The 26,125-nt window shown below is 47.2% G+C and overlaps 8 protein-coding genes across 8 annotated transcripts; 3 read left to right on the top strand and 5 right to left on the bottom strand.

Annotated features, from left to right (window-relative positions):
- Window positions 1–321: 321 nt before the first annotated feature.
- On the top strand, window positions 322–2,166 carry ABOM_005131 (putative homeobox and C2H2 transcription factor; the record flags this gene model as incomplete). Its single annotated transcript, XM_022532260.1, has 1 exon — window positions 322–2,166. One exon carries the CDS (start codon window positions 322–324, stop codon window positions 2,164–2,166), a length of 1,845 nt encoding a protein of 614 aa, XP_022390393.1.
- A 352-nt stretch (window positions 2,167–2,518) lies between these two features.
- On the bottom strand, window positions 2,519–5,549 carry ABOM_005130 (SacI domain protein; the record flags this gene model as incomplete). Its single annotated transcript, XM_022532259.1, has 3 exons — window positions 2,519–4,459; window positions 4,516–5,243; window positions 5,342–5,549. The coding sequence occupies 3 exons, from the start codon at window positions 5,547–5,549 to the stop codon at window positions 2,519–2,521; spliced, it is 2,877 nt and encodes a 958-aa protein (XP_022390392.1).
- Window positions 5,550–6,367: 818 nt separating this feature from the next.
- On the bottom strand, window positions 6,368–7,911 carry ABOM_005129 (DUF803 domain membrane protein; the record flags this gene model as incomplete). Its single annotated transcript, XM_022532258.1, has 7 exons — window positions 6,368–6,857; window positions 6,909–7,200; window positions 7,245–7,414; window positions 7,472–7,562; window positions 7,635–7,725; window positions 7,823–7,848; window positions 7,902–7,911. The coding sequence occupies 7 exons, from the start codon at window positions 7,909–7,911 to the stop codon at window positions 6,368–6,370; spliced, it is 1,170 nt and encodes a 389-aa protein (XP_022390435.1).
- A 2,565-nt stretch (window positions 7,912–10,476) lies between these two features.
- On the bottom strand, window positions 10,477–13,013 carry ABOM_005128 (uncharacterized protein; the record flags this gene model as incomplete). The annotated part of the gene is made up of 2 exons (XM_022532257.1): window positions 10,477–11,835; window positions 11,886–13,013. 2 exons carry the CDS (start codon window positions 13,011–13,013, stop codon window positions 10,477–10,479), a joined length of 2,487 nt encoding a protein of 828 aa, XP_022390436.1.
- A 539-nt stretch (window positions 13,014–13,552) lies between these two features.
- On the top strand, window positions 13,553–15,274 carry ABOM_005127 (coatomer subunit delta; the record flags this gene model as incomplete). The annotated part of the gene is made up of 4 exons (XM_022532256.1): window positions 13,553–13,555; window positions 13,617–14,060; window positions 14,114–14,310; window positions 14,368–15,274. 4 exons carry the CDS (start codon window positions 13,553–13,555, stop codon window positions 15,272–15,274), a joined length of 1,551 nt encoding a protein of 516 aa, XP_022390437.1.
- Window positions 15,275–17,905: 2,631 nt separating this feature from the next.
- Window positions 17,906–20,280, top strand: ABOM_005126 (CeGAL family transcription factor; the record flags this gene model as incomplete). The annotated part of the gene is made up of 3 exons (XM_022532255.1): window positions 17,906–18,043; window positions 18,093–18,829; window positions 18,894–20,280. The coding sequence occupies 3 exons, from the start codon at window positions 17,906–17,908 to the stop codon at window positions 20,278–20,280; spliced, it is 2,262 nt and encodes a 753-aa protein (XP_022390438.1).
- A 1,339-nt stretch (window positions 20,281–21,619) lies between these two features.
- Window positions 21,620–23,280, bottom strand: ABOM_005125 (uncharacterized protein; the record flags this gene model as incomplete). The annotated part of the gene is made up of 2 exons (XM_022532254.1): window positions 21,620–22,314; window positions 22,380–23,280. 2 exons carry the CDS (start codon window positions 23,278–23,280, stop codon window positions 21,620–21,622), a joined length of 1,596 nt encoding a protein of 531 aa, XP_022390439.1.
- A 712-nt stretch (window positions 23,281–23,992) lies between these two features.
- ABOM_005124 (uncharacterized protein) lies at window positions 23,993–25,357 on the bottom strand (the record flags this gene model as incomplete). Its single annotated transcript, XM_022532253.1, has 1 exon — window positions 23,993–25,357. One exon carries the CDS (start codon window positions 25,355–25,357, stop codon window positions 23,993–23,995), a length of 1,365 nt encoding a protein of 454 aa, XP_022390440.1.
- Between the last annotated feature and the right edge of the window lie 768 nt (window positions 25,358–26,125).

The following is a 26,125-nucleotide window of genomic DNA, read 5'->3' as shown; positions in this document are numbered from 1 at the left end:
GAGATATTCTGCATGCTAGTAAAGTCTGTTATATTGTACATAGTTCTGAAATGACCAAACGATAAGCTACCCAGTATATAGAGAGCACTATTCATCTTGTAAGATCTTCTGATATACTAGTAGTAGTCAGCAGTACTATTAGAGAATGAAGTAACTCCCATTGGCTCTAGAGACAAGGTTGCGGTAAAAGGTCAGGCTAAACCGCTTTAAGCAGAGTCTGGTGGTGAGTCAGCAGCATCCAACTTTGTAAAGAACGTTCTTTCTGATGAACTCAACCACTTCTTCCCTTCAGGGACCCTGTGGACATATATATACATTATCATGGAAGATGCATCCGGATTTGATTTACCACAAAACTTCTCACAAGTCTCTAAACCAGAAGATGGGTCAGCCGACGACATCGATGTGCCAGATATCAACTTCCTTAATTGGCCACTAGAGGAAAATGCTGCCTTCGACTGGGATGCACTCAACGCTGAGCTGCTTGGTGCTTCGTCAGACCAGAACTATGAACAGTGGTCACATTGGATAGCTTCTGACCCATCTGGACAAACCGAGATGCCATCACTTTTTCCTATCCAAGACGACCCTGTCGTTCCACCGCCGGAAACCCAAATAAACAAGACCGGTACTCCTGCATCTATTGATCAGCCGCCAGATATATATAACCCCGTACCTATGCGTCGAGGACTTACCGATGTAACCCAATTCCTGGATGGTGCTTATTGCCCACCACATCCCTGTAGCTATTGTCGTAGACACCGGTTGCAGTGCCTGATTATCCGGACTACTCCAGCGAATCCGAACCCAATCACATCTTGCTCGAGCTGCGTGGCTTTATTCCGCGAATGCAGTTTGGCAATAGGAGAGAAACGTCAACCTTCCGGGTTTGAGACTCTCGCTCCGGCAATCGGTCATCTTCATGGGCTCCGGGAGCTGAGCGAAGATGTCGCTTTTGCGGACCAGATGACCATCCCGGAGCAAGAGAACGAGTTCGATGTTTCTATGCTAGATCACTCGAGAGGAAGGACTGAGCCGAAAGACTCTAAGCAGTTTGTCAGAAAGGGAGCCAGAGTCTTGCGGGCATGGTTCCTTCAGAACCAGGAGTGTCCCTATCCATCCGAGGAACAAAAATCCCATCTTGCCCGTGAGACAGGCTTCTCCAAGAAACGAATCTCGACGTGGTTTGCCAATGCCCGTCGACGCCAGAAGCAGAAGATGGATTTCTCCGGCCGTCCTCAGATCAACCGAGCTGGTTCCCCAATGCCCACTAGTCAGTGGACCGCGATGACACCCTTGGAGCGATGGCAGGCATCTCCTCCAGAAGACGACCCAGTGCCTGAATCAGCGATTAGGGACGCCATCGCATCTTCTACGGCAGAGTCAAGCTGGAGTGGTTTGCCCTCTGAAACTAGTCGTCTCCCAACCGGATCGCCATCGCTGAACTTCGACTCGGCATCCTCTTCCCTCTTCGACTCCTCGGTCTCAGGATTCGGGAGCAAACAATCAGAAGCATCATCCGACAGCACATCCACAGCATGGAGCCACCAATCCCCCAACGAAGGCGCCTTACCATTCCCCTTCAAGCCACCTAGACGACACAAACACCGATCCTCACACGCTGCCGAGGAATACCGATACCAATGCACATTCTGTCCCCAATGCTTCAAAAAGAAGAACGATTGGACCCGTCACGAGACAAGTGTCCACCTTTCCTTAGAATCATGGGTCTGCACACCGAGCCTCGCAGACTTAGAATCGACCGAACCAAATCCGATCACGTGTAAGGTCTGCCCTTTATCATGGCCTTCCCAAGCCCACTGGGAGGAACATGACTTCCGTGTCTGTGCAGAAAAGCCAATAGACCAGCGGTCGTTCACTCGAAAAGACCATTTATGGCAACACTTGCGCAAGTTCCATAGCTGTACGAAGGCCCCAGTTCTGGATCTTGATGCCTGGCGCTTGACAAGAGGTGATATACGAAGCCGTTGTGGATTCTGTGGTCTGGAACTCAGTAACTGGGCGTTGAGGACCAATCATCTAGCTGGGCATTTCAAAGAGGGCATCCGGATGGAACAGTGGGAAGGTGACTGGGGGTTAGAGACAGAAATATCGAGTGTTCTAAGAAATGCGGTGTTACCAGGAAAGCGTGACCGGGGATCTTGAATGTGGGAATAGAGGGAATGAGCTAAGGATGGTGTGGTGAACCGGTGAGCCTGGTTCCTGGAGAATTTAACAGTGTGGTGAAGTACATATATATCATTAACTCATAGCCATCTTCTCGATGCCACACTGTACATACATTCATATGTGGTGTCTCACCCCGTCAGCACGAGTGATGTGAAATATCAATAGAGCAAATATCAACAGAAGAGCGGGTCCAATCGGTTGGAAAACAAATAAATGGTTCTTATATACGCTCAGCAAATCCAAAAGCATCATGTGGTATTTATATAGCTTCTGAAGAAATTGTGCTCGCTCGTAAGCAACATATGAGGGTGACATATACTGTCAGTATCTATGCCCACACCAACTTCTTGATGTCATATACCAGATGCTCAAAGATACCTGTCCGTTTCTTAGCATCGTCTAAGGAAATTATATCTGACGTTTCGATTAAGGATGGAGCGTCTTCCTTGGGATCATTCGGATCTGGTTGCCGGACTTCACCGGCCTTTACAGCTCGCTCTATTTCCTCGCAGATGGTCCGCACCCAGTCTGTTTCGCTGACTGTTATGTTACTCTTCTTTGTTTGTGTCACTGAGTTTGAGAGAGGAAGTGCTTTGAAAGCTATAAATCGGGTCGTCAAGTGGGGTGTACCCTTGAACCAGGAGTACACGTCCCATTCATTGCTGGAGGGAGCGTTGCTGTCGAGGGTCTTGGTGTCCACGTTACTTTGTAATGAGCGGGTGTTGACACGAAGAGCGTTTGCATCGCCCTCGCGGTACTCGATAACAAGGCCAACGTTACCACGTTGATCAGTTTGGGTGTCGGTCAGAATGGAAGTGATATATGTGCCGTAGTTGATTCGTGTTACCGAGCGCAGATCAATTCGTTCGAATGACAACACCTTATCGATGTTCCAATCGAACCGGCAGCTGTAGATGGCAGCATCTGTAAGCAAGAGGACAGCCTCCTCGAACGGCAACGTTCTCAGAGTATTAGGTTGTCGTGGAGTAAGCATCGTCCAGCCGCCTAGAAACTCCTCCGACTGTTCGCTGATCACAATCCTGCAACTTGTATCTATAGCATTCTGACGGAGCTTTTGAACTGAAATTCCTGGATCAGCTGTCTGCATCTCCGTTGCGAACTCCTTAAATACCTGCGTGGAAACATTTCCTAACAGGTAGTCGATACACGCTTGTGAGAAATAGTCGTTGACGATGTTATTGAAGTATCGTGTCAAAGTCAGTCCTAGGTCGTTCAATGCACCTCGATAGTCCCGTTTCCTTGTCCGAGTATAATCACCTTTCAGAGCTGCTGTTGAGGAATACTGCTTGGAGATGGCATCGCCGTTATCTGCCCAAAGGGTATTGAACCATTGCGTTGAGGAATCGCCACCAAGATCAATGTTAATGCCCTCCTGCTTTAGCTCCCGCTCTAATGCCCATTGGCCGAAGGCACATTGTGCCACTCCTGTACGATCTAGACAGTCCATGCAGTTAGTGCGGACGATGCCTGTTTGTCCACGAATAACAGTGTTTTTGTGTACGACTGTGTCGCTGTACTCGTCCAACGTGCTCTCCAGGCTATTCACAAGTCGACTGACATTCTCAAACTTCATTCCACGGCACTCATTGTGAAAATCAAACCACTCTAAACCAAGCTGTGTCCCATCAATACCTCCTGACTGGTTCATAGCTTGCGCATATTTTTCATACTGCTCCCCTAGCTTCTTTTCGCCCGCGTGCTTGTCAATGAGTGAAACCGCTTGGATTTTGCCGTACTTTCGACTCAAGTTCCGAAAGTGTCTATCGAAGGCAAGCTGATTCGTTTCTGCCGAGTGATGTAGCGCGGGAACGGGCTTGAAAGCATAGGGTGACTGAGAGAAGTATAGCGGAATGGACCCACGCACTTGAAGATGGGAGTAGACATTTCGTGCAGGATCCCAGTCAGGGTCGGAGAGAATCTGTTCAGTCTCTACGCTGTTGGCAGTATTTCCTTCATCATCAACACCACGGCGTAAATATCGGAGGCCAGGCCGCTTGACCGACCGCCGAGAGATCAAGGTAAGGAGGAAGTTTTGCTTATCGACACAAGGGGCTTGCGGCTCATGTGGTTCGCCTAAGATACGCCCCTCTGAGCTCTCTTGAGGATTATCCGATCCTGTCAGTCGATGGTCTTCTGTAGTCGCCACGGTGAATTCCCGCTGGCCGACAAAACCCTGCATCAGCGGCAACACGAAACTATGGGCATCGACTGTGATGAATGGTTCCATGAGATGCCTATTCCAGAAATACTGAGCTCTAAGGTTAGCAGAGTGGGATTAGACCACAAGGACATTTTTCTACTTACCAACTCGTCTACTACCTTGTGTAATGGCAGATGGCTATTGTTGAGTGCCAAATTTTGCCCTCCAATATGTCTAGTGAGGTCATAATCATAGGCAAAGAAGAAATTATTCGATGTAAAAAGCAACTTCGTGTAACGGAGTAATTTTGGTAGCAATTCAACCGTCGTATCGGTTGATGACGGCTGCCCTGCGCTCTGTTGCAGCGAAACGTCGACTTCTGAAGCGGTTTCTTCGGCACTCTCCTTGTTCATGTCTGTGTCCATAGGATGTACCGTCTTTTGATCGGCATTGTCAGACGTGTCTGTAGTTCCCTGAGCTACTGTACCAAACCCTGGTAATCCAAGGGTCTTCCTCGATAACCAATTTGCCGCGAAGCGTCCGAAACGTGCCCTTTTCCCTATTACATCTTCTGCAATACTGCTGACACTATGGCCTCTAACATGGGAAGTCTCTCGGACCGGGGAAGAGGGGACGGTGCCAACATCGAGATCCTCAGTATCAGTCTCTACATCGGATATACTCTCCTCTGAAGCAGTCTCATCTTGCCCACCTTCACCTTGCAAGAGTTGTTCTTTTGCCTGGGAAATTGCGCGCCTAGCATCTTCCTGTGACGAAGTTGGAATGATAGCAACATTGGTAATGGTGTAAACAGGCTTTCCTTGTATTTGCGCAACTTGTTGGCGTTGAGTTATAGAGATGAGGAAGGAGTATGACGCAACGGTCAAAAGGCCTTTGGTACCATTCGGTTAACAACATTGAATTCGCTAAGATAACAACAGCAAGCGATATGGGGATACAGGGGGCTATGAGGGTCAAACGCCTACTCACCAACAAGGCCAAAAGCCTCCAACCCTGAATCACGCCCATCTTGGTCGGCGGGGTAGGTCGGTATGAATGAGACCCTGCCGGTTTTATAGTCAATCCGTATTGAGGAAGGTTCACCGGTTCCATTATGTCGCAACCCATTCCCGGGATACTGGAGAATTAGTCCATCAACGGCGGCGAAGATACCTAGTTTTCGCAACAAGGCTGGCATGTCGCCGGTTATCAGTTTCGCGGAGGCGAAGAATCGCGCTAGCTTCGGGAACTGTGCAGGATGGGAGGTGATTAAATTCGACGAAATTTTTCTTTCCTCTCTCCTGCATTATTCATTGAAACATACGGCCCATACCGTCGTTCGCAAGAAACCCTTCGCAAGCCAAGAGTATGTCATGGGAAGAAAATAGTGGCGGTCATGTAAGGTATATAGCTTAGCTTGGACGAGGACAGCTGATCTCCACTCGCTGACTTCATCGGCTCAGGTACCCCACGTTCCGCTCATTACTCCGTATGTGTATGATTTTTTTTATTTATTTATTTTCTTTCTCGTTTTATGTTGACCCTCGTAACAAGAGTCCTCAGGTGAATACCAACAAATTAATCCCAAAAGAGACAGTGCACAATGTCTATCTCAAAATTGACAACGATGCGTATATACAAATCTGTTTGTCGCAGATAACTGTTCCTCTTCTAACTCCGGTCAAGGAGTTGGCCAGAAAGGCAAAGTGTGAGGGGGGAATAAAGACGAATAAAAAAAGAAAACAAACGGAAAGAAGAAAAATTGTCCAATTCAGTTCAAATGACTCATGAGCATCCCTAGTTCCTCAGCCTGGTATATTTTCTTGCGCTTCAAGAGAAGTAAAAGTACAATGCAGTCATAAAACAAGATTCTTGGGTCGAATGGTGGCAATAGCAACGCATGACCGAGTGGGGGAAAAGCAAAAGGGAGAAAGGAAAAACGTAACAGCAGTAACCTCGTCGTAAATGATAACCAGCAGATCAAAAGAAGAAGAGAGACTGAGAGAGACCGTCATACTATGGCTCGTCTTGCTTATTGGGTTGATGAGAGGTGCGTTCTATGTCGTCGCTTCTTTTATTTTTATACGTGGGGCCTGGCTCTCCGTCACTTTCCTCTGCTAACTCTGACAGCCCATAGGCTTGATTCTCCACATCATAAGCGTGGATCAGGCCTTCACGGTCTCCATTGCCATTCAGGAAGGCAAGGCTTGACGAGCTTCGACGGTGGGGCTCGTTGCTCCGACGGGACTGCATAGACCGGCGGGTTTGGAAGCTTGCGATTCCATCAGTTGGCACACCTTCATCATCTAGCTTGGAGTTCAGCATCTGCCGCCCATCTGGGTCATGTCGGGAGAGATTCAAAAGATATACGCCGGAGAAGATGATGAGAAACCCGCAAAGTAACGAAATCGTGTTGACAGCGTCAGTGGTGTTGAAGCCCTTGAAAAGTATGAAGGAAGCGCACAATGTGGCCGTCGTGAACGTCACATAATAAAGGGGATTGACTCTAAAAAAGAATTTGTCAGCTGCGGTTGTGTGATGGCGCCAGCCTACTTACATCGAGGTAGAAAATTGGTTCAACGCCTTGTTGAAATAGTTCATCTGGGTGAGGATACAGAAAGCCGTAACGATCAGGAAAACGTAAGTTGATGCGTGCGTGAATTGGTTGTTACCACCAAGGGTAAGCTTCAAAGCAATGCCAAAAGCCTTAACGGACATGACGGAGACGGAGCCGACGGTGGAACAGATCGAGATAAAGATGAGGGGATTCTTTTTGCCGTAGACCGGCGCAACTCGGTAGATCATGACAGTAGAGAAAATCGCAACAGCGAGACAATAGAGAAGAAATCCTGTTGAAAGCCGATGTTAGTTGCGTGCCGCGTGTTATTGGGACTGTACATGCCTGGTTGGAGGGCATAGTGCAGGATTTCTTCGATTGTCTCGACAGGCTTGTCCGGAGGCGCGTGAAGCACAATCACCACGGAGCCAAGCAGACACAAAGCACAGCCCATTTTACCCAATGTGCCCAATTTCTCATTGAGAAAATAGGAACCGAGGACCGCACTTCACCTCCCGTCAGCAAATCGCACAGACAACACTAGACTGGAGGACCACTCTTACCCGATCAAGACACTCAATGCGCCCAAAGGGGTAACAAGGATCGCAGGCGCAAAAGCGTAAGCTGCGAAGTTTGCGACTTCTCCAATGGCCACTACCAATCGTTGTCAGCTCCATATCCCTTCTGTATCTCTCTTTCGGTAGGCAACAGCAGGAGTGTTCGTACATGTGATAACACCACCCCACCATATCGGACTTTTTAAATATGAGAATCCTTCTCCCTCGAACCCATGTTGTTCGGAGGCGTGCGTTAAACCCTGCACACAATTGATTAGTTTCAAATCTCGAACCGAGGAGAGTATAGGCGGGCGGAGAGGAGGGACGAGCTGAAGGCGTGAACGAAAGCGAACGGACCTTTTTGGTAATAACGAAACTTGTGCCTAGCATATGGTCAATTCTGGTCTTCGCATGGGTCTCCGAGAGGAATACATACCTATTGCCATCGTTGATAGGATGGCCAAGATAAGGCCTATGTACCTGTACGCAACGTAAAGGCCGGTCAGAACACCATGGTCATGAGGCCCCTAGAATCAAACAATCAAGGGCATAACAGATTATGCATACTTATCGGAGAGCATATTGACGTATCTTAGGAGCTAAAGGCTCCCCCTGTTGTATGTACTCCAATGCTAGCAGTCGCCTTGGGAAATAGAATCGAAAGCGAAATGGGGAGGAGGGATTGGGTCGTTGTTGGCTCTCGGTGGACTAGCCAAGCATCCGGGGCGCACCAACAATGAACGTTTCTATCCAGGAAGATGAAGAATAACAGCAACACTGCAATAATTCGGACGTAGGGAAAGAATAGAGGCGGTTTCCCACAAGTTATTTGGAGACCTGTTGGATTTAGTGACTTTCTAAAGAGTGTTGGTCGAGAACTCCTGCGATTGAAAGAGAGCTTCAAGGTTACTTGTCGGCCTTCCCTGATCGGTTCTAGAGGCTGGCCTGAGGTTGGCTTGGCTGCCTGCGCTCGTGCGGTGGGGGGATTTTTTTCCTTCCCAGCAGACGGAACCGGCTGTTTTTGGACGCGTAAGTGGTTGGAGGCGATGAGTAAAGCCCACAGTCTGGTTTGGAGAGGAGCTGTGAAAAAAAAAAAATTATTACAGGCGTCAAAGAGTGAGATCCTTGATTCCCTTCCTTGCTCCCTGAACATTGAAACCTATACAACCCAGATCAACAGTGCAAAGAATCGAAATCAATACAGTACTCAACTCTACCTAATTAGTATACTAGTTACCTATCCCGCGCCACCATACTAATAATAGAGTGCCAACCTTGCGTACTACTATGGAGTAGGATATTGTTGCGATTACCATAGAGTAAGAAGAATCCCCATATATTGGGTACATAAAACAGTGGTTTTACTGTATAACATCACGAAATCTATTGAAGGTGTTGTTTAAGACAATACATGTCTGTATCTATGTATGTACCGTATGCATGCCCGCTACCTCTCACACCGTGGACAGGGTAAACCATCGCCTCTGGAATGGTCATACCCAACCTAGGTTCTGTAATGAAGGACATAGGTGGCCACAACCCGCCACCCAATCACTAGCCAGCACCCAACGCGCAAGCCCCTTGGTGCTCCTTGTTGAACCGTCCCTGTGTGTCTGATCGGCGTTTCACATCTTGGGGAATCTCATATGTTGTCTAAGAATGATTAATTAGTTAATTTGGGCTAACTTTGCAATCTGTTTCCCGGCGCTACTCCGTAAGGTACTAGTAGTTACTGTTACCAGTCCGAGGTCCCTGGCAAGAAGTCAGTTACCAGTATATTACACGGGATACTACTGTTGGTATCATGTGATATGATATGTTACCCTCGTTAGACTCACTACGGAGTACCCTCGTCCAGTTCATCTGTTCAACGTTGAAAATCCCTGTCATCATAATAGCCTGGCACGAGGCCCTAATTTAACTGCCGAGGTATCCACTCCCAGCCCCTCTGGAGATTATAATGTACGTATTTCTATATCAGAAATTCATGAATTATACAATACTATAGCCTCCCACTGCCTCCTTCCAAAATTCTATCACCAGTAACCCCTCACTTTAGAGGCCGCCCAGGCTATGAGATGCTTTAACTCTATGCATTGTCCCTGAACTACTGTAACCTAAAATCAATCTGCTCGGATGGAGGCTCCCTATTCGTGGACACGTGACTTGCGAATAACATAGGCAAGGTTTGTCCTTCATCACTTACATCGAGCATCAAATTCCAAGATTATTGAACAGGCAGTCAAAAGACGGAGAGAAATATTACGGACAGGCTATAGCAGTCAATCAACAATGATACCTAGCATGATCTCTTTACTCCATGCGGCTGCCCGGGACTCCCCGCCGTACCAACACAAATTTCCATCCACCTTATTTAGTCTCAAATACTGAACCCTTCCCTGAATACAAAGATAGCGACTGCGACATCTCAGAAGAAACGCCGTAGATCAAGATGAAAACTAAGATATCATTGTGCACTCCTTGAGAGGCAAGGGCCCAAAAGTTGAAAACCCACGGCGCCAGTGCTGAACTGCTATCTGGGTATAGCGCTTTTTGGTATGAGAAAACCTTACACGCCGTATAACGCCGAAACCGTCAGGTGGTATCACTCGAACCAGAAGTCACAAGCAATGCAACAAAAGGGGGGGGGGGTGAGATGCAAGGAAGGAGGAGATTAATAATCTCAAGTCGAAATAATGTGTACAAACCTAAACTTACGGGCCGTATTCGCAAGACGAGAAGGTTGAAGGTATACCTTTGAGCATACCTCGAGAGGGAATCAATGAGTTATGAGGGTGATACATACCTGATTCAGTGAGGTGTGTGAGACTCGATGCGCCGGATAATTTTGTTAGTAGTTAGGTCATAATTACTAGTTGACCCTGGCGGAAACAATACTGTAATCAGTATGAACCGAAAGGTGCAGTGCCTGGTTAGACAAAACCAACAACGGCCCACATAGCCCAGGGTGGAGCTCTAGACTAGGGAAAAGAAACTAATCACACTGGAGATCATGATGATTTGGAACGTTTAGCGTCCGGAGTAGGACTCTCGGCCAGCTCGAACTCATCTTCCGGCTCGCGGTGTCGTTTAGTGGATGCTAGGCCGGGTGATTTTGTGTCAAGTTCCTCAGCATCACCGAGATCTTCTGCGATCCCCAGATCCAGATAATCTTCATCGTCGTCAAAGGGCAACTCTTCGATTTCTTGGTTGGTATAATTTGAGGCGACATGCTCAGTCGCATCATTAAATTCCTCAGGGAGGTCTGCGCCCTCGATATCATTGTCCGTAGCCGACGAGTTTCGAATAGGACTATTCATGATGTCCTCGGCGATGCCTGATGAGTCATCGGCCAGGTCGGGGGTGGGTTGAACATTGTTTCCTGACACATCTGAGCCAGTGTTACCCAATTTCGGCAAGGCATCACTCTTATCGCCCTGCAATGTCTCTTCGATTTCAGCGTCCTGATATTGAGACGCAACGCCCTCAACCTCGGACTGATTGTCTTCATCAAGTTCTTTCGAAGATTCCTCCCGAAGCTCTTCTGTGATTGACTCAGCTGCATGATGATCATGTCCATGATCAGAAGCATCGCCCTCAACCTCCTCAGTACCGTCATTCTGATTGGGATTGATCGGAATGTCGTCCTCTTCGGGATAGCCTCCGTCGTTGGTGCTTCCCGGTGCGTATTGTTCTTCATGAATATCATAGGCTTGGTGATCATCACGTGGAACATCGGTAGAGCCGTCAGGGTTTAGCTGCTCCTCTGTCAAATCAGTTGCTGAGAAATTAGTGATAGTAGCAGTCGATTCTGTATGCTGCTCCTCCTCAGAGTCATACGATTCTTCATTTAGTGGCTGACGATCGTGAAGCTCAGGGTTCTCAAACCCTGGCTGAGTAGGAGCTTCAGTTTCATCATCGACGCCGATCTCTTCAGTAGTACCACCCGATAGATCAGCACCTGCACCGTCATTTTCTGGATATTGTTCCTCCGGTTGGGCCTCCGCAATTTGCCGCTCGTTGAAATCTGACTCGTTTTCATGGACTTCCTGCAACTCAGAGGGGTGACGCTCTTGTTGGTCAGAGATGACTTGCTGTTCCTCACCGGAGTTCGCTTCCTGATCGTCTCCATCAAAGATTTCTGCTGAAGCTGCTTCCACTTCTTGATAGCCATCCCATGAATGGATTTCAGACAACCCTTTTCCTTCGCTGGCAGCAAGGAGAAGGTCAGACACCTCCGCAGGTATAGTCAGTTTTGTTGTTAGGGTTAGATAAAGTGGTTCAGGTTCATCAATTCCATCATTGTGGCACAACTGGAGATACAGGTCCACAATTTGGTACAAAGTCACCTTTGATATATGTAAAGAATCCTAGGTCAACGGTAAGCACCCGTACAATGAGTATTGGAAAAGTGACGAACCTCAGTTAGCTGAATGTTCAAAGCGTCAACATCCATAACGAGAACCTCATTCTCTCCAACATTTCCTTGGAGCACTTGACGGCAGGACCGAAAGAGCTCTCCTAACGGTGTGTATGCGAGATTTTCATCTTCGAGAAAAAATGTCTCGGAGGAGTCACCCTCCTGGGGAGGGAATAGCGAGATTTCATTGTCTTGGTAGTACACTCTTACAGGGTACAACGAAGAATCCTTAGTGATATCCTGCTCTTGCTCGTCGTCTTCCGCAAATTCTGTCTCCTGCCGATAAGACTCATCATGTTCTGTGTCATGCTCTGTGGTTTTCCTTCCTTCCGGTTCCAGTTCTTTGTCCTTGTCCGCTGTTTGCTGGTTTTCATCTGCATCATCTTCATGAACTTCGGGGCTGGAGGCGCCAGCTGTATGATCATCATTATCACCGGGAGTTTCGTGTATATCTGCTTGTTCTGGTTGGTTAGTGTCAACGACGTTATTATCCACATCCGCAGACTCGGGCTGGTCCACTTCAGCCTCTTGGGCGATGTTGTCTTCATCTTCATGATGGTGCACTGTAGGAGCTTCTTCTGAAAAAACTTCTTTAGGTGCGTCATCTTTGGGGTGTGCGGGTTCGATGTCATTCGCGGAATGGGCTTCCACAGTGTGATTTCTGCTAGTGGCCTCATCGCTTCCATTCTTTTTCGTTAAGATGTGTTCTGATGTTACTTGATTATCTGCAGGCTCAAGGGATGCGGGGGCTTCTTGAGATTCTGGAACACGGGCTTCTGGAACAGGGGCATCAATGTCTTCAACGTAATCATCTTCTAGCATCTCCGCCTCATAAATCTTCTCGGTGCCGTATTGCATCTCGACACTGTAACTTGTCTCTGCGTACTGGTCGTCCACATCAAGCATGGCCGGTTCGGCGACCTCATCTATCATATCCGCATCGTTCGGGTCGTCTTGTTCGTATTCTGTTTTATGAGGAGCTGCTTCATATTCATCGGCTCCTATCATATCTTTGTCGGTGTTTGAAGCTTGGTCATCCATGACATCAAGGTCGATATCAAAATCATCGGCATGCCCCTGGTAAGGCGACGCCATCTCCATCGTGTCATCAACGACAGGGGGTTCCATTGCATAAAATGCTAACGAAGAGGCTGTGGCCATGACATGAATGTATCAAAAAGCAACGGGTGAAGGGAATCGCGTAAGATTTCAGCGTGGCGTCCCAGCTGTCAAGGTTGGAGTTCGAATATAGGTGTGCCTGCTACGCTTACTAAGAAGAAAAAAAGAAGGTCTCAACCAACACGTAAAGTAGAAGAGATAGAGACCCTTTTGACAGCGGTCAGTATGAGAGAAAAGTGAAAGATAACAAGAAAGGAGATAGAGGTCGGTGACGGGTTGACGGATTGTTGGACATATAGAGGTCGCCAGCGGCAAAGTTGGGTTCTCTCTGTCTCCCTCTTGTGCTGTGGTAAGCGAGGGGGTAGCGCTGTGCACGGGCCAACGGAGAGACAGAAGTGAACAGCAAGCGGCTCCGCCGCTGGAGTGGAATACCTGGCATTGCATTCGGTCACAGTCTGGACACGCTTTCAGACAATCGGTCATTCGACTAAAGCTGCCATTCTGCTCGACCACCATTGAGACGGATTTAGACCGTTTATTATACAGTCATGGTCTGATGCCACTTTTAGTGATCTAACTAAATCTTGCTGACCGTTGTCAACACAAACACAGGTCGTACTCGCAGCGTCCATATGCACCCGCGGGGGTAAAGCAGTTCTTTCGCGCCAGTTCCGTGAGATTGCTCGCTCCAGAATCGAAGCTTTACTCGCATCCTTCCCGAAACTGGCAGATTCTGGCACCCAACATACCACCGTTGAACAGGACAATGTCCGCTTTGTGTACCAGCCCCTGGATGAGCTATACATTGTCCTGATTACCAACCGTCAATCCAACATTTTGCAAGACATTGATAGCCTCCACCTGTTTGCCCAAGTTACTACCAGTATTTGCAAGAGCTTAGATGAACGGGAAATTTTGCGCAATGCTTTCGAGCTACTCAGCGCATACGACGAGCTGGTGACGCTGGGATATAGGGAGAATCTATCGCTGTCGCAGATCAAAACTTTCTTGGAAATGGAGAGTCACGAGGAGAGAATCCAAGAGATTATCGAACGGGTAGCTATCTCTACTATGCAGGCTGCTGATTCCTTGCTGACTTTACTCTGTAGAACAAAGAACTCGAGGCGAGCGAGGAGCGCAAAAGAAAAGCGAAGCAGCTGGAGATGCAGCGAAAGGAGGCAGCTCGCACCGGTCGTGCTATGGCTCCACGCACCCCGTCCTATCCTGTCTACACTCCCCCATCGCGACCTGCCGTACCCGATACCTACGATTCCTATGAAGCAGAGAAGAAGAAGTCATTTGCCAAGTATGTGGCTGTATATTGCTACCTTTGTTACTGTCACTAACAGGCGACATTTTTCAGGCCATTGCCAACTAGAGGGAAGGGCATGCAGCTGGGCAAGAAGTCAAAAACCACGGATATATACGAGAAAGTCCGCGGCGATCTGGGCCCCGAAGCTGAGGAATCTAGTCCTCTAGTCACCCCGCAAGCCTCAACTCCTGTCGTCGGGGAGACTTCGTCTGCTCGTGCCTCTCTCTCTGTTGACCGGGATCCTGTTCACGTTACTATTGCAGAAACAATCTCTGCCAATCTTACTCGTGAAGGTGCTCTGAAATCCTTCGAAGTAAAGGGCGACTTACAGCTCCGCGTCTCCGATCCGTCATTCACCAAACTCAAACTTGACCTTGCCACCAACCCTACTCATGGAGCTCAGTTCCGTACACATCCAAATGTTGATAAGGCTGCCTTCACCGACTCATCTGCCATTCAACTAAAGGATTCGACCAAGCGATTCCCGGTTAACAACTCAATCGGCGTCCTGCGTTGGCGTGTCGCTAGCTCGGATAATGCTGATATGCTCCCTATCACCTTCACCGTCTGGGTGAACAAAGGATCCGATTCCACTACAGTCACCGTTGAATACGAGCTCACTGGGTCGGATGCTCTGCGTGACGTTGTTGTTACTATTCCATATGGTGAAATAGAACCGTCTGTATCTAGTTTTGATGCAGTGTACGAAGTGACCGGAGATAGCATCGACTGGAACATCGGAACAGTGGATGAAAGCAACGCGTCTGGTAGTTTCGAATTTGAATCTACCGGCGATTCTGATGAAAACATTTTCTTCCCGATGAACGTTCGTTTCTCCAAAACGAACCCTTTCGTTGAGGTTGATGTTACTGCCGTCTCCCTATTGGAAATGGATGGCGAAGAAACCGGGTTCAGCAAGGAGGTGAAGAGCATTGCAGATGGTTATTTGATCAAGTAATACCGTTTTGGGCGTATAGAGTACTAATGATGTTCGGATTGCCTTGAAGATTTTATCACTGCAAATTTCCTCTTTTCCTCTAATACTATTAACCAGGGCTCTTTTGTTCTTATATTCTCAATTCAAATTATCGTCCCCGCCTAACTGTCTATATGCGAATGGTAAAGTCGGCATACACGATTTTAAAACCAAGGAGGGGCGTTATGACTAGCACTCGTGGGGTCGACTTTTGGGCATAGGCGATCGATCTATACCAAAGATCATATTTCTACATACCTAGGTTCACAAAAAAGGGGAAGTCTGTTCCAACCAGATAGTTAGTGAACGCTACTGAACATAGGTCACTTAAGGAAACACAGAATCTAATTCGAAAGTCCATAGGGTTAAGTCTCTAGGTTTTATTTCTTTTTCCTTTTTTGTTTCTCCTTAGTGGAATTAATTTCAATCTTCGTAGGACGACAGGAGGGCACATGAAACGATAAGTTTTGTTGTCTTTTTACTCGTATTATGTGGTAAGTGCCAAGTCACCTGCCTTTGGTGTTATTCGGCTGTATTCTCATCTTCACATTACGGCGAACTTCTCGATCTTGAACACCCCCTGATCTTGAATAGTCGGCATTCTACTGCAACCGATACTAACATTGAGGTATCTACGTATGGGCGAGAATGAGACATTTAGCCGCCGCTGACCATGGCTCTCAATTGAATGGATGTCGTCGAAACTGGGTCATTCGGATGTAATGAAAGACGTCAGCACCGATAGACACCCTCTCCCATCCGCCATGACGGGGCGGAGCCACGGAGGACAAAGCTGAAAAAGGAATAAACGACTCTCGGCTCATGCTTAGTGTATACAACACTCGGTCAATCCTGTCATTGATTGATCCTCCAGGCTCTCCGTACCCCCAACACTCCGCCATGGATGGTCAGCCTTTCGGTGAGGAGGTGCAAACTATTTCACATGAGCTACTGCCTATTGGATCACGTTTAAAGTACGGTGACCAGGGGTCCTGGGAAGCTGTTGGGGTATCCTCCCCTCTTCCACGCCACTGGCCCCAAGTGCCCAAGTGGTCATCCCCTTGACGATCAGGTGGGGTGTAAAGGCAAGTCGACGGGGATCTCAGTCAACCAAGGCGTGAGGGATGTCATTTCCGTGCGTATGCCTTACTCACCCTCGGCCGGAATATCGAAACTTGGCTTGTCAAGGTTCCAACCGGCCATGTCAACTATGGATCGCCCCGTCATTCTAGATATTTCCATTCACTTAACCTTTAATCTGACTTCTGCAACATCTAACAGCAACCCCAAAGATGCATTCTCGCATAAGCATTACATGTAGGGACAAGACGGGGAGGAGTAATTCTAGACCATGTTCAACCAGCCCTGTGAGAGGCTCTTCCATCTGAAAATGGGCAGACGGCTGAAATGGTGGAAGCCAATGAGATCGTGCAGGGCGGCTCTAGGTGTGACCGATCAACCATACTCCACTGCATGTCACATTGGCTCCCCTGTACGGCGTCTAAGGCGACACTTGGGTACGATGTATATCCCCTGTCGAGTATCAACCGCCACCCGGTTAAAGAGACCCAACGACTTTATAGGCAACAGCTTGATCGCCTTATTAGGTATCGGCGGTGAACATCCAGCTCCCCGATCCATCTAGAACCTAACTGACTCGGGCTTCTATACCATTGCAACTGCGCATTATGGGTTTCAGATATCCATGAAAATGTCTCTGGGCAATGACCCCCACATGGCGCTCTGCCATTCCGACAAACTTTCTTATCTTTATTCATATTTTCCCCCTCCAGGGTTTCTTTTTCCTATGTTGGCATGATTACGGTGGTTAAATATGAGACACCTAGGATATGTTGCGAGTGGTGTCTCAGTATCACATTTATAATGGCGACATCTTATGGGATGTTTCCTCCAAAATTCAACTTTGATCGACAGGAGCAAATAATTTCTGGCACGCACAGTTGTAAGAACCTTATTTGCTCAGGTATGCGTCTCTTACATATTGACTTTGTAGTTAAGCCTTGGTACTTGTCCTGTTTGCTTACCTCTGTAGATTGAAGATATATATATATTTATTTATTTATTATTTTTTTTCAATTCCCCGATATACCCATGTCGCTTTCATTACACGATGATTAACCTGAAATTTCTCTCCTGGGAAGACCAGCCTACTATGTTCAGTGCATCTTCCTCTGATGTTAAAAGCTACAGCCATGGGGTATGACCTGTCCATTCGAGCACTGAAGCAAATATCCTACTTTCCGTACATGTTCACGTGTTTATGCTCCTAATAACGTGCAGGACACTCCGATGGCCCCGCCACCCGCACATGACATAGATCACCTTTTAGGTAGCAGAAAAATGGCCATACCAAGACTGGCAGAAGGAGCCGAGTCTGCTTTTACCTCGCCCGGGAGATTCCATCGTCGTCATGTTAGTCGAGCATGCGAATCCTGCAGGCAGAGGAAGACAAAATGCACGGGTGATAAGTCAGGTTGCCGAAACTGTAAGGAGGCAGGAATCATATGTTGTTATACTGACGGAAAGCGAGAGAAATCTAAAAGGTTAGTGGCATTGTTTGACTCCCTCTTCTGTCTCATTGGTATCTTGAACATGCCAACATTCGTAAATCTCTTTCAAAGACAGATGGCTAGCTTGGAAGGAAAGATACAGGCCTACGAAGATGTCCTTAGAAAGCTGAGCAGTCGATTCGGTATCTCTGATGAGCAGCTGATGAGTTTTGCACTGGCAGTGGGTGTGAATAACCCTTCCTCATCCCTTCTATACTAAGTGAAAGCAGGAATCAGCTGCTGGATCGACCGCACAGCTTGATGCATATGCTGCTACACCGGAAGATAGGAAGTTCTTTTGGGTCTTGGGATCAGAGCCATATCTTTCAACTACTTCGCTTGTGTCGCATGTTGCCGACCACACCGAAGAAGATTTTAATAGGGACCACTTCACACGGGCTACGGGTTTCATTGGTAAATGCTCAGAGATCTCATGGCTGCAGATGTTAAGCAAAGATATGGACTCTGGGTGCGAGGTATGTCATCCAATTTCTGATATATCTTCACCGGCTTTGACATCCTACTGTGATGGGCCGATAGCTTCGTCAAATTATCACCTTGACGACTTCGACATGCCTACCATTGAGCGACTTGACACATCTGAGCTCCCGTCTAAGGACACTGCCACGAAACTTTTCAATGCGTACTTGAGTTCTGTACATCCTTCATTCCCCATAATCGGAATTTCGACATTTGCATCACAATTTCAAGCTTTCTTCAATAACCTGTCCCTGAAACCGGGAAACAAGTGGCTTGCCATATTAAACCTCATCTTTGCTATTGGTGCAAGGTATGCCCATTTGACCAATGCAGAATGGAGAAGGGACAGGGATGATCACTATTCATACTTCATAAGAGCGAGAAACATGAGTCTTGAGGGCCAACTACTGCACCATTCCGATCTACAACAGTTACAAGTTGAAGGGTTGGCGTCGTTCTATATGTTATCATCTGGCCATATGAATCGGTATGCTTGCCCTGGGTATCTGTGTTTCGAATGTAAAGCTCGCCACGCTTACGGATAGATCCAGGTCATGGAAGCTTTGTGGCAGTGCTGTGCGCAGTGCCCTGAGCCTTGGGCTGCATTTACGCAATATAGGGACGAGCACTTCTGACACATCTAAAGAAATACGATACCGTGTGTGGTGGGCTTTATATACACTCGAGCATCGTCTCAGTGTGATGACAGGCCGACCCTCCTGCATCATAGAAAGCGCCTGCACGACCCCTCTTCCTATCCCTTTCGATGAGAGCGACTTCCGCAAAGAACCGGCAATGCACCTCATAAGTCGTTCCACACTAGAGGGCCCTAGCCAGCCTAGCCCAGCCTTAAATTCTTCGCCTAACCCAGACCCCAAGGACATAGGAAAGGAGATGGAGAGCGATGTAAATGCCGCTGCCCCGTGCAAGTCACTATACTTCTTGCAATTGGTAAAATTGACTTCAATTGCGAAAAGGATGACAAGCAAGCTCTACAGCCCTGATGGGGTAGAAAAGCCTTGGTCAAGTATGGAATTTGCGATACGAGGGCTCATGCTTGATCTTGATTCCTGGCTTTTAAATCTGCCCGCTGCTTACGACTTTACCTCTACACACACTTCGCAAGGCTCGGCAACCCACAGAATGAGCCTAGCTCTCACATTTTACAGTACGAAGATTGGGATCACAAAGCCGTGCCTTCGCCGTATCGAGTCAAGTGCACTTGGTGATAAATCGGAAGACTTCTGCAGGAAGGCTGCAGTTGAATGTATAGAATCAGCTTGTCATTTGTTGAGACTGTTTCCTGAGTCTTTGGAAGCGGCATTACTTCACAAATCGTCTCCATGGTGGTGCATATTACATTTCCTTATGCAAGCAACTGCCGTCTTGTTAATTGAGCTTTCTTTCCATGTACAACACGTTCCTGAAAAAGCGGCCATGGTGTCAAAGGCAGTTAAGAAGTCCTACGATTGGCTGTCAGTTATGTCGGAGACTAGCATGGCTTCAGAAAAAGCTCGGAGGATGTGTGATGAGTTCCTGTGCCGGCTTGGCTTCAACAGCGGTACTGAGATCCACGGCTTCCCTTGTATAGCGGGCCTTGCTTCACAGAACTCGCCCGGTGACGAACTTCAGGATCCACACCCCAGATTCACAAGAGTAGCCACCCCCAATGGCATCCCAGGCGGAGCAGGCTCTATGCCATTGTCACCGGTAGACCATTCCAGCACCGCATTTGCCCGGCCATCGTCAGTTGACTTGGAAGTCCCGGAGACACATGAACTTGAGCAAGATGAGAAATTTTTCACTGTCCACAATCTTTATGACGGCTATTTGCCCTACGACCCTAACACGGGCCAGATAACCGGTTCTTTTTTCCCTTCCGAAGAGGACATTGATATCAGACTGGGGCCATATAATTGGGATGAAACAATGGGATGACTACTATTAAAAACAGCTGGCATCAGCATCTCCAATGATTCTAAATGGCCCAAGATAGCACAATGCACCATATATATTTCGAGTTATATGAAGCTTTCAACTTTTACACCTGTTGAAGCAAGGTCATGCTCATGGAACACAAATCTTCAAAGAACTTCTGCAACACACGTTGTCTTTCGCTAGCCTCATATCCTTGATTACAAGCTACTGTCGATTTAACTATTTAATGTCTAATGGCCCTCCCTCAGCACTCGACTAATGGATGGCGGCAATATTCTTTTCGTCGCCTGTCCGTCGACAGACACAAAGAGAATAATTCTATACGAATTACGCAACGAAAACAATGAAAAAGTAGTCATGCTGTTAGGAGAGCCTTTCACGCGAGATCAACAAAACATGATTCACCCCCTCGACACCTCAACACATAATTAGCAGTGTGGTGAGGTCTTGTCGATGAGAAGTCACCCCTTTCCAGAATAAATTTACTGTGACCCTCTCAACACTCGTTTCCAAGCGGGAAGCCAATACAGCTGCTTGAGCCACACAATGTTCTTCTAGACGCGATCCTTCATTGGCTGTAATGTACCAGTGTTTTGTTTTGTTTCGCTGGACTACAAACCCACTGCCATTCAATTCCTTCAGTCATGAGGTCAATACCCTCAAATCTGTCCAGAAAGCCCTACTGGTACTACGCCATCATACAGCCTTTTACTCCTCAAGTGCACGGAGCACATATCAAAGAGCAAGAAAGTAAAAAAAGGAAGAGGGGGAAAAAAGGAAAAGACTGAAGAGATCAGAACACGTATAACCTACTACATGAGAAAGTCTCTTGACCGGTCGACTAGATCATGGTCTACTTCTCGACAAGAGCAAGAGGCCAAATCGCTCTGTGATATTCAATGTGCTAGCCATCCACCCCCGGTTCCTTAACTATGAGAGTTGTTCAGACTTTCTCCGGCCTCGAAATATCTTGAAAAGTCATGTTTACTTCTTGTATGGTTAAGAATATTGTTGCCACAAGGCACTATCTGTAACAACTTCGGAGAGAAGTATGTTCCTTTTTGTCATCCTGATTTATAAATTGACTGTCTACACTTCCATCGAACACCGAAAGTGTTAAATCTGTTCGTCGCTAAAGTAACATAAATATATACTTTAAGTCTTTACCCCCAAGAGTAATGCACTAAGGAGATATGCAAAATTGCCTATACACAATCGGCGTAGTCTATACCTGTAATTACCAACCATTATGTCTTCGTAACAACAGATCCGTTCAAGCAGACGTAATGGCGACATAATGATGAATTGCAGGGCCGCAGACCCGGGTCCACTGTTCAGATCAAGCTTCCCAGTTCCTTTTCTTCGCTGTAAAAAGTAAACGAGCATTTTCTTCCTGGGGAGAGGATCGTGATAAGCCCGAGGACATGACTGGCACAGAACTGATCCTGGACAGATGGATATCGATGACACGGGCTCTTCGAAGTGACCGGTTTGCCCACGAGCCGGACGAAGATGGCCAATTATTGTTATCCCAGTCTTGTAACTCAATGCCTAGTAAGCCTCTACCGTCGCCCACAAACCGCTCTATACAATCCAAAGGCGGAAGAAATCGGCGTCGCACGCCACAACCATTGTGATTCGTGTCGATTTGATAATCAGGACACTGTTTGAGCGAGGCGATGATTGAAGTTACGTCGCTTGGTGGCCCAGATGGTTGGGAACGTTCTGCTGTATCCTCGTCTTCAGAGTCTAAGCCAAAATCCGGATCTATTAGGGTAGATCCTAAGAATATTGTCTTCGTGCGTAGAGTAAAAAAGCGGGTCATTTGACCCAGATGAAAAGCGTCACAGGCACTGGAATTACCAAATCCACACCGACATTGATACTGTCGAGATTGGACTGCAGTTACTGCGACCGATGCACTTGTTGATTTAGGGCCTTCTGGTTCCTCCAATGCGCCAAAAGCGCGGAGAAAGTACGCTTGGAGATCTGTAATGGTATTTAAAACGCATTGTCGTCTATAGTATAATTCCTCTATAGACCCTGTTAGCATCTAAACACCACATGTTGAGATAACGATAAAAGAAAGCCAGTTTTACCTTCTAAACCATCGGAAAGATACCGCCAGCGGACGGTAGCTGAAGTAGGTGGTTCCACCCCATTTACCCAAAACTTTGACCCAGTGAGGATCAGCGCATGCGTCCATATTTGGAAAATGGTATACTCATTAAGAAACCTCGCTATGAAGATCGTTTGCCGAATTCGGTCCTCACTCAGTTTCAGTACCGAGGAATCAAATCTCAACAGGGGAGCTCTTCCTTTCCCAAAAGCATACCTGGACCTTTTCAGAGCTTCCCAGATGACATGAGGAGAGTTGAAGGCATCAGCTAGCTCTACCAACCTACCAACTAATGAGGCAGGCTGAATTCTGAGCTCCCCGTCGAACTTAGCTTTCTCCTCCTCATCAAATGAGTTGAACGATAACACTCGGAGGAACAGTTCAATAGTGTCTGCCCCAAGCTTTTGTGGGAGATGATCCACCGGCAACCTGACTGTTGGCAAGTTATACCGGATCGAAATATCATCAGATAAAGATTCTCCGCCCTTAGCAGTGGTACCCTGGCTCCACTTGGCCTTCTGTTGGCTGAAATCCCTGCCCTCAGAGAATTTATTAGGGTCAAGCAAGGCCCGAAAGTAGGGACTGCTCCTCATAAGATCATCACTTAAGACCTGCCAACGGTGGCTAGAGTTTTCAGGAGAATCAGGAGGAGAGCTGTCTGGGGGAACGTATTCGATGATCACATCCCCGGTGCTTAACAGAACTTTTACAGCTGACTGAGCTCCAATTAAATGAGTATTTCCCTCCTTATGATTGTTAATAGTAGCAAAAGCCTCCCCTATCAACTGAGGGCAGGGGGGATCGTCCTGAGTATCGCGAAGCCCCAGTGTTTGAAGTGAAGCTCCTATTTCAACTGGTAATGAAGAATGGCTTGTCTCCATGACGTATAAGTTCAAGAGGTGAAAGTTTGTACATAGGCCCTTTTCACACTACTCGCGTCACAGTTCTGAAAGCACATTGGAACTGTAGAATTGCCTATACTCCTGTTTCTCATCGATATGATTGAAATGATTGTTGCTTGTGTTGCTATTTGGATGCCCCTCTACACAATTATGAGAACGTCGTATATTCCCCCGTATGAAAAGACTATAGGCACGCGCCTATATGCATTCCAGCATGCGTAAAAGGGTTGGGATTCGATTATGGCGAAGAGTTGGTTTAGTGGTGGGGAAACTGAAATACTAGGTCATCGACGAACATTGTCTTAACTCATCGGGGAATAGCGTCATGTGATGATGCACCTTCCGAAAGTGGCATTGTGTATTAAACCTGAGATGTACAGTTTCAAATATACTTCCACAGGACGATTGCCCTTTCAACAAGATACTTTTCCGTACTGGGAATTGTATTATACAGTATGTCTGTTTTCACATTAAATTAAACAGTTGTATAACTTCAATAACGTGTACCTCACCATTCCATCCATTTAGGGGTGTCCAACTCCATAATCACGAACAAAAAAGAGAAAGAAATTTCTATTGATGACACGAAGGAATGCGCTATCGAATCACCCGGCAATAAAAGCAACCCAAAGGGAATGTAAAAAGAAAAAAAAAATTGAAGGATAAAACGCCGAATATTTAGCAGCATCTCCTAAGGCAAAGATACAACAGGGATGTGCAGGATCTCGTATTCATTCTGGTTACTTGTGCCGGTATACCCGTTTTGCTTGTCCTTGGTGGACGCTTCTCGAAGCTTTAGTGCATGTGCTATACTGTAGAAAAGCTTCATGGACGGTAGATTCGTGGTGTCTGCCTGGGATGCCTTCATCGCAGAGCAGCTCATCTCATCCATTCCATTTTCCTCGTCATGATCTTCAAGATTAGCGTTCCCTATAAGGTTGAGCCTTGGGGGAACATGCGAGAATAGCGCCAGGCACGGCCGAGGCTCCTCCTCATCTGAAGCATAGGGACTAGGTTGTTGTTGGTCTTCTTCGTGCACCAGAGACTCGGTGTCGAATATATCGTTTCTCTGAGAAACAAGATGCCATAGCTCACCGCATATAAATCCAATCACAAAATCTTGATTCGCGCGTGCTGCTGCCAAACAACTCTTTCTGTAATCGGACTTAAAAGAGGAATCGGTACTGGACGGCAGACACAGGACAAGGCCACGTGCCAGAAGAGGTGGAGGCGGAATATCTTCACTGATAACAAATAGACTTGAGGCTGCGCTTTGAAAGCTTTCCTTCCGTTCATAAACTCCAGAGTCCGTAGGCGATTCTATTACATCCTCCGTATGCTGTGTGATCGTCTGGGTAAGAGATATAGTCGAGGCTTTTCGGGGCGGAAGTGCTAGACCGCTGGTGTCGCAAACCGCGTATTCAGAAAGATGTGAAGTAGCATCATTATCCCCGAAAGCTATTGATTCATGGCCAGTGGATGGGCGTTCACTTGGGTTATTGGCTGTAATTTCTGTCTTGATGGTCTGCACCGCGTCCGCCACAGCCTCTCGAGCGGCAGCTTTTAGGGTCGGGATCAAGATATCAGCCTCCTGGTTACCCACTGCCACTCCTGAGGCCCATGCAGTTCCCAAAACAGCCCACGAAGCTTCCTTTATGACACCTTTCGTGTATTTCTTCCGGATCAAGTCCACTAGCTGATTCTTCACTTCTCTTGACTCGGTTTTCTGTCTGCCAACAATATCGACGGTAGCATTGAGAATGCGGCCAGACTCCCACAACAAAAATCCATGTTTCTTGGCTAAGGAGGTCAATTGGCGAGCTGTCTCGTCGGACCAGTCGTCAATAATATCCGCGTGGATCTGGAGAATTGCAATGTGTGGGCCAACGGACGATGCTAGTTGTAGCAGAGCATCTGTGGTAGTGATGGTGTGGGAAGGAGACACGCAAACAGGAAGACCAAATGGCAATCCCTTCTTAGCCGTCGTTAGGGTCTGAAGGTAGGAGATTAAACGATTTCCCAGGAAGGAAGGGGATTCAAATGTTGAGCCTTCCATTATTTTATGGAGGATCCGGAATAACCGCGGGGGGAGGGGGGGGGGGGGGGGTTGTATGTCGTTCAAGAAACGGGGAGAACAATGGGGAATTGCCTTCTTCTTTTAACCTGAGAGCTTGGGGCAAAGTGAACCAGAGAAGTTGGCCCTCTTGATGAAACTAAACCTGTACTAACGTCGTTGGCGTCTAAGCAAATAAATGGTCCAGTCGGTCGAGACAAAATGATTGACGGAAGGCTTTTAGGAACTCCACTTTTTCTGACAGTTAGTCCGTTCAGGTAAATCGACAGGGGGCAAAAGACCCAGTGTTGTGGTTATTTTATCTCCTAGGCAAACTCAATCGAGTCAGCTAATTGTCCCTCGAGGACGTTGTTGGTAGATTCGTTGGGGTGTTGATCTTTTATACTCCGACAAGTTAACACCTGTCACGTAAAAAAAAGAATAAAAAGAGGGAGAAAGAAAGAGAGCAACGGAGACAAAGGGAGAGAGAGGGATAAAAGAGAGGGGGGAAAGGAGAATGATTCCGAACTGAAAATAGGAATTTCGACATGGTGTATCTCATGTGCCCCCTCGTCTTTTCTTATTTTATTTTTTTTCCCGTTTTTCATTGTTGACTTACTTTTTTGGATGAGTCGAGTGTGGTCCAAGTTCTGTGTACTCCGTATGTGTGTGTGTGTTTACCTTTTTGCTCGCATGCATTCATCCCAGGGTCACGCTCACTGATTCACTGATGAAGATCGTCTGTTGGTGGACCGTTTCGAGGATCTCCGA

Source organism: Aspergillus bombycis, assembly GCF_001792695.1.
Source record: "Aspergillus bombycis strain NRRL26010 chromosome Unknown contig00029, whole genome shotgun sequence".
NCBI lineage: Eukaryota > Fungi > Ascomycota > Eurotiomycetes > Eurotiales > Aspergillaceae > Aspergillus > Aspergillus bombycis.
This window is presented reverse-complemented; position numbering and strand designations above follow the sequence as displayed.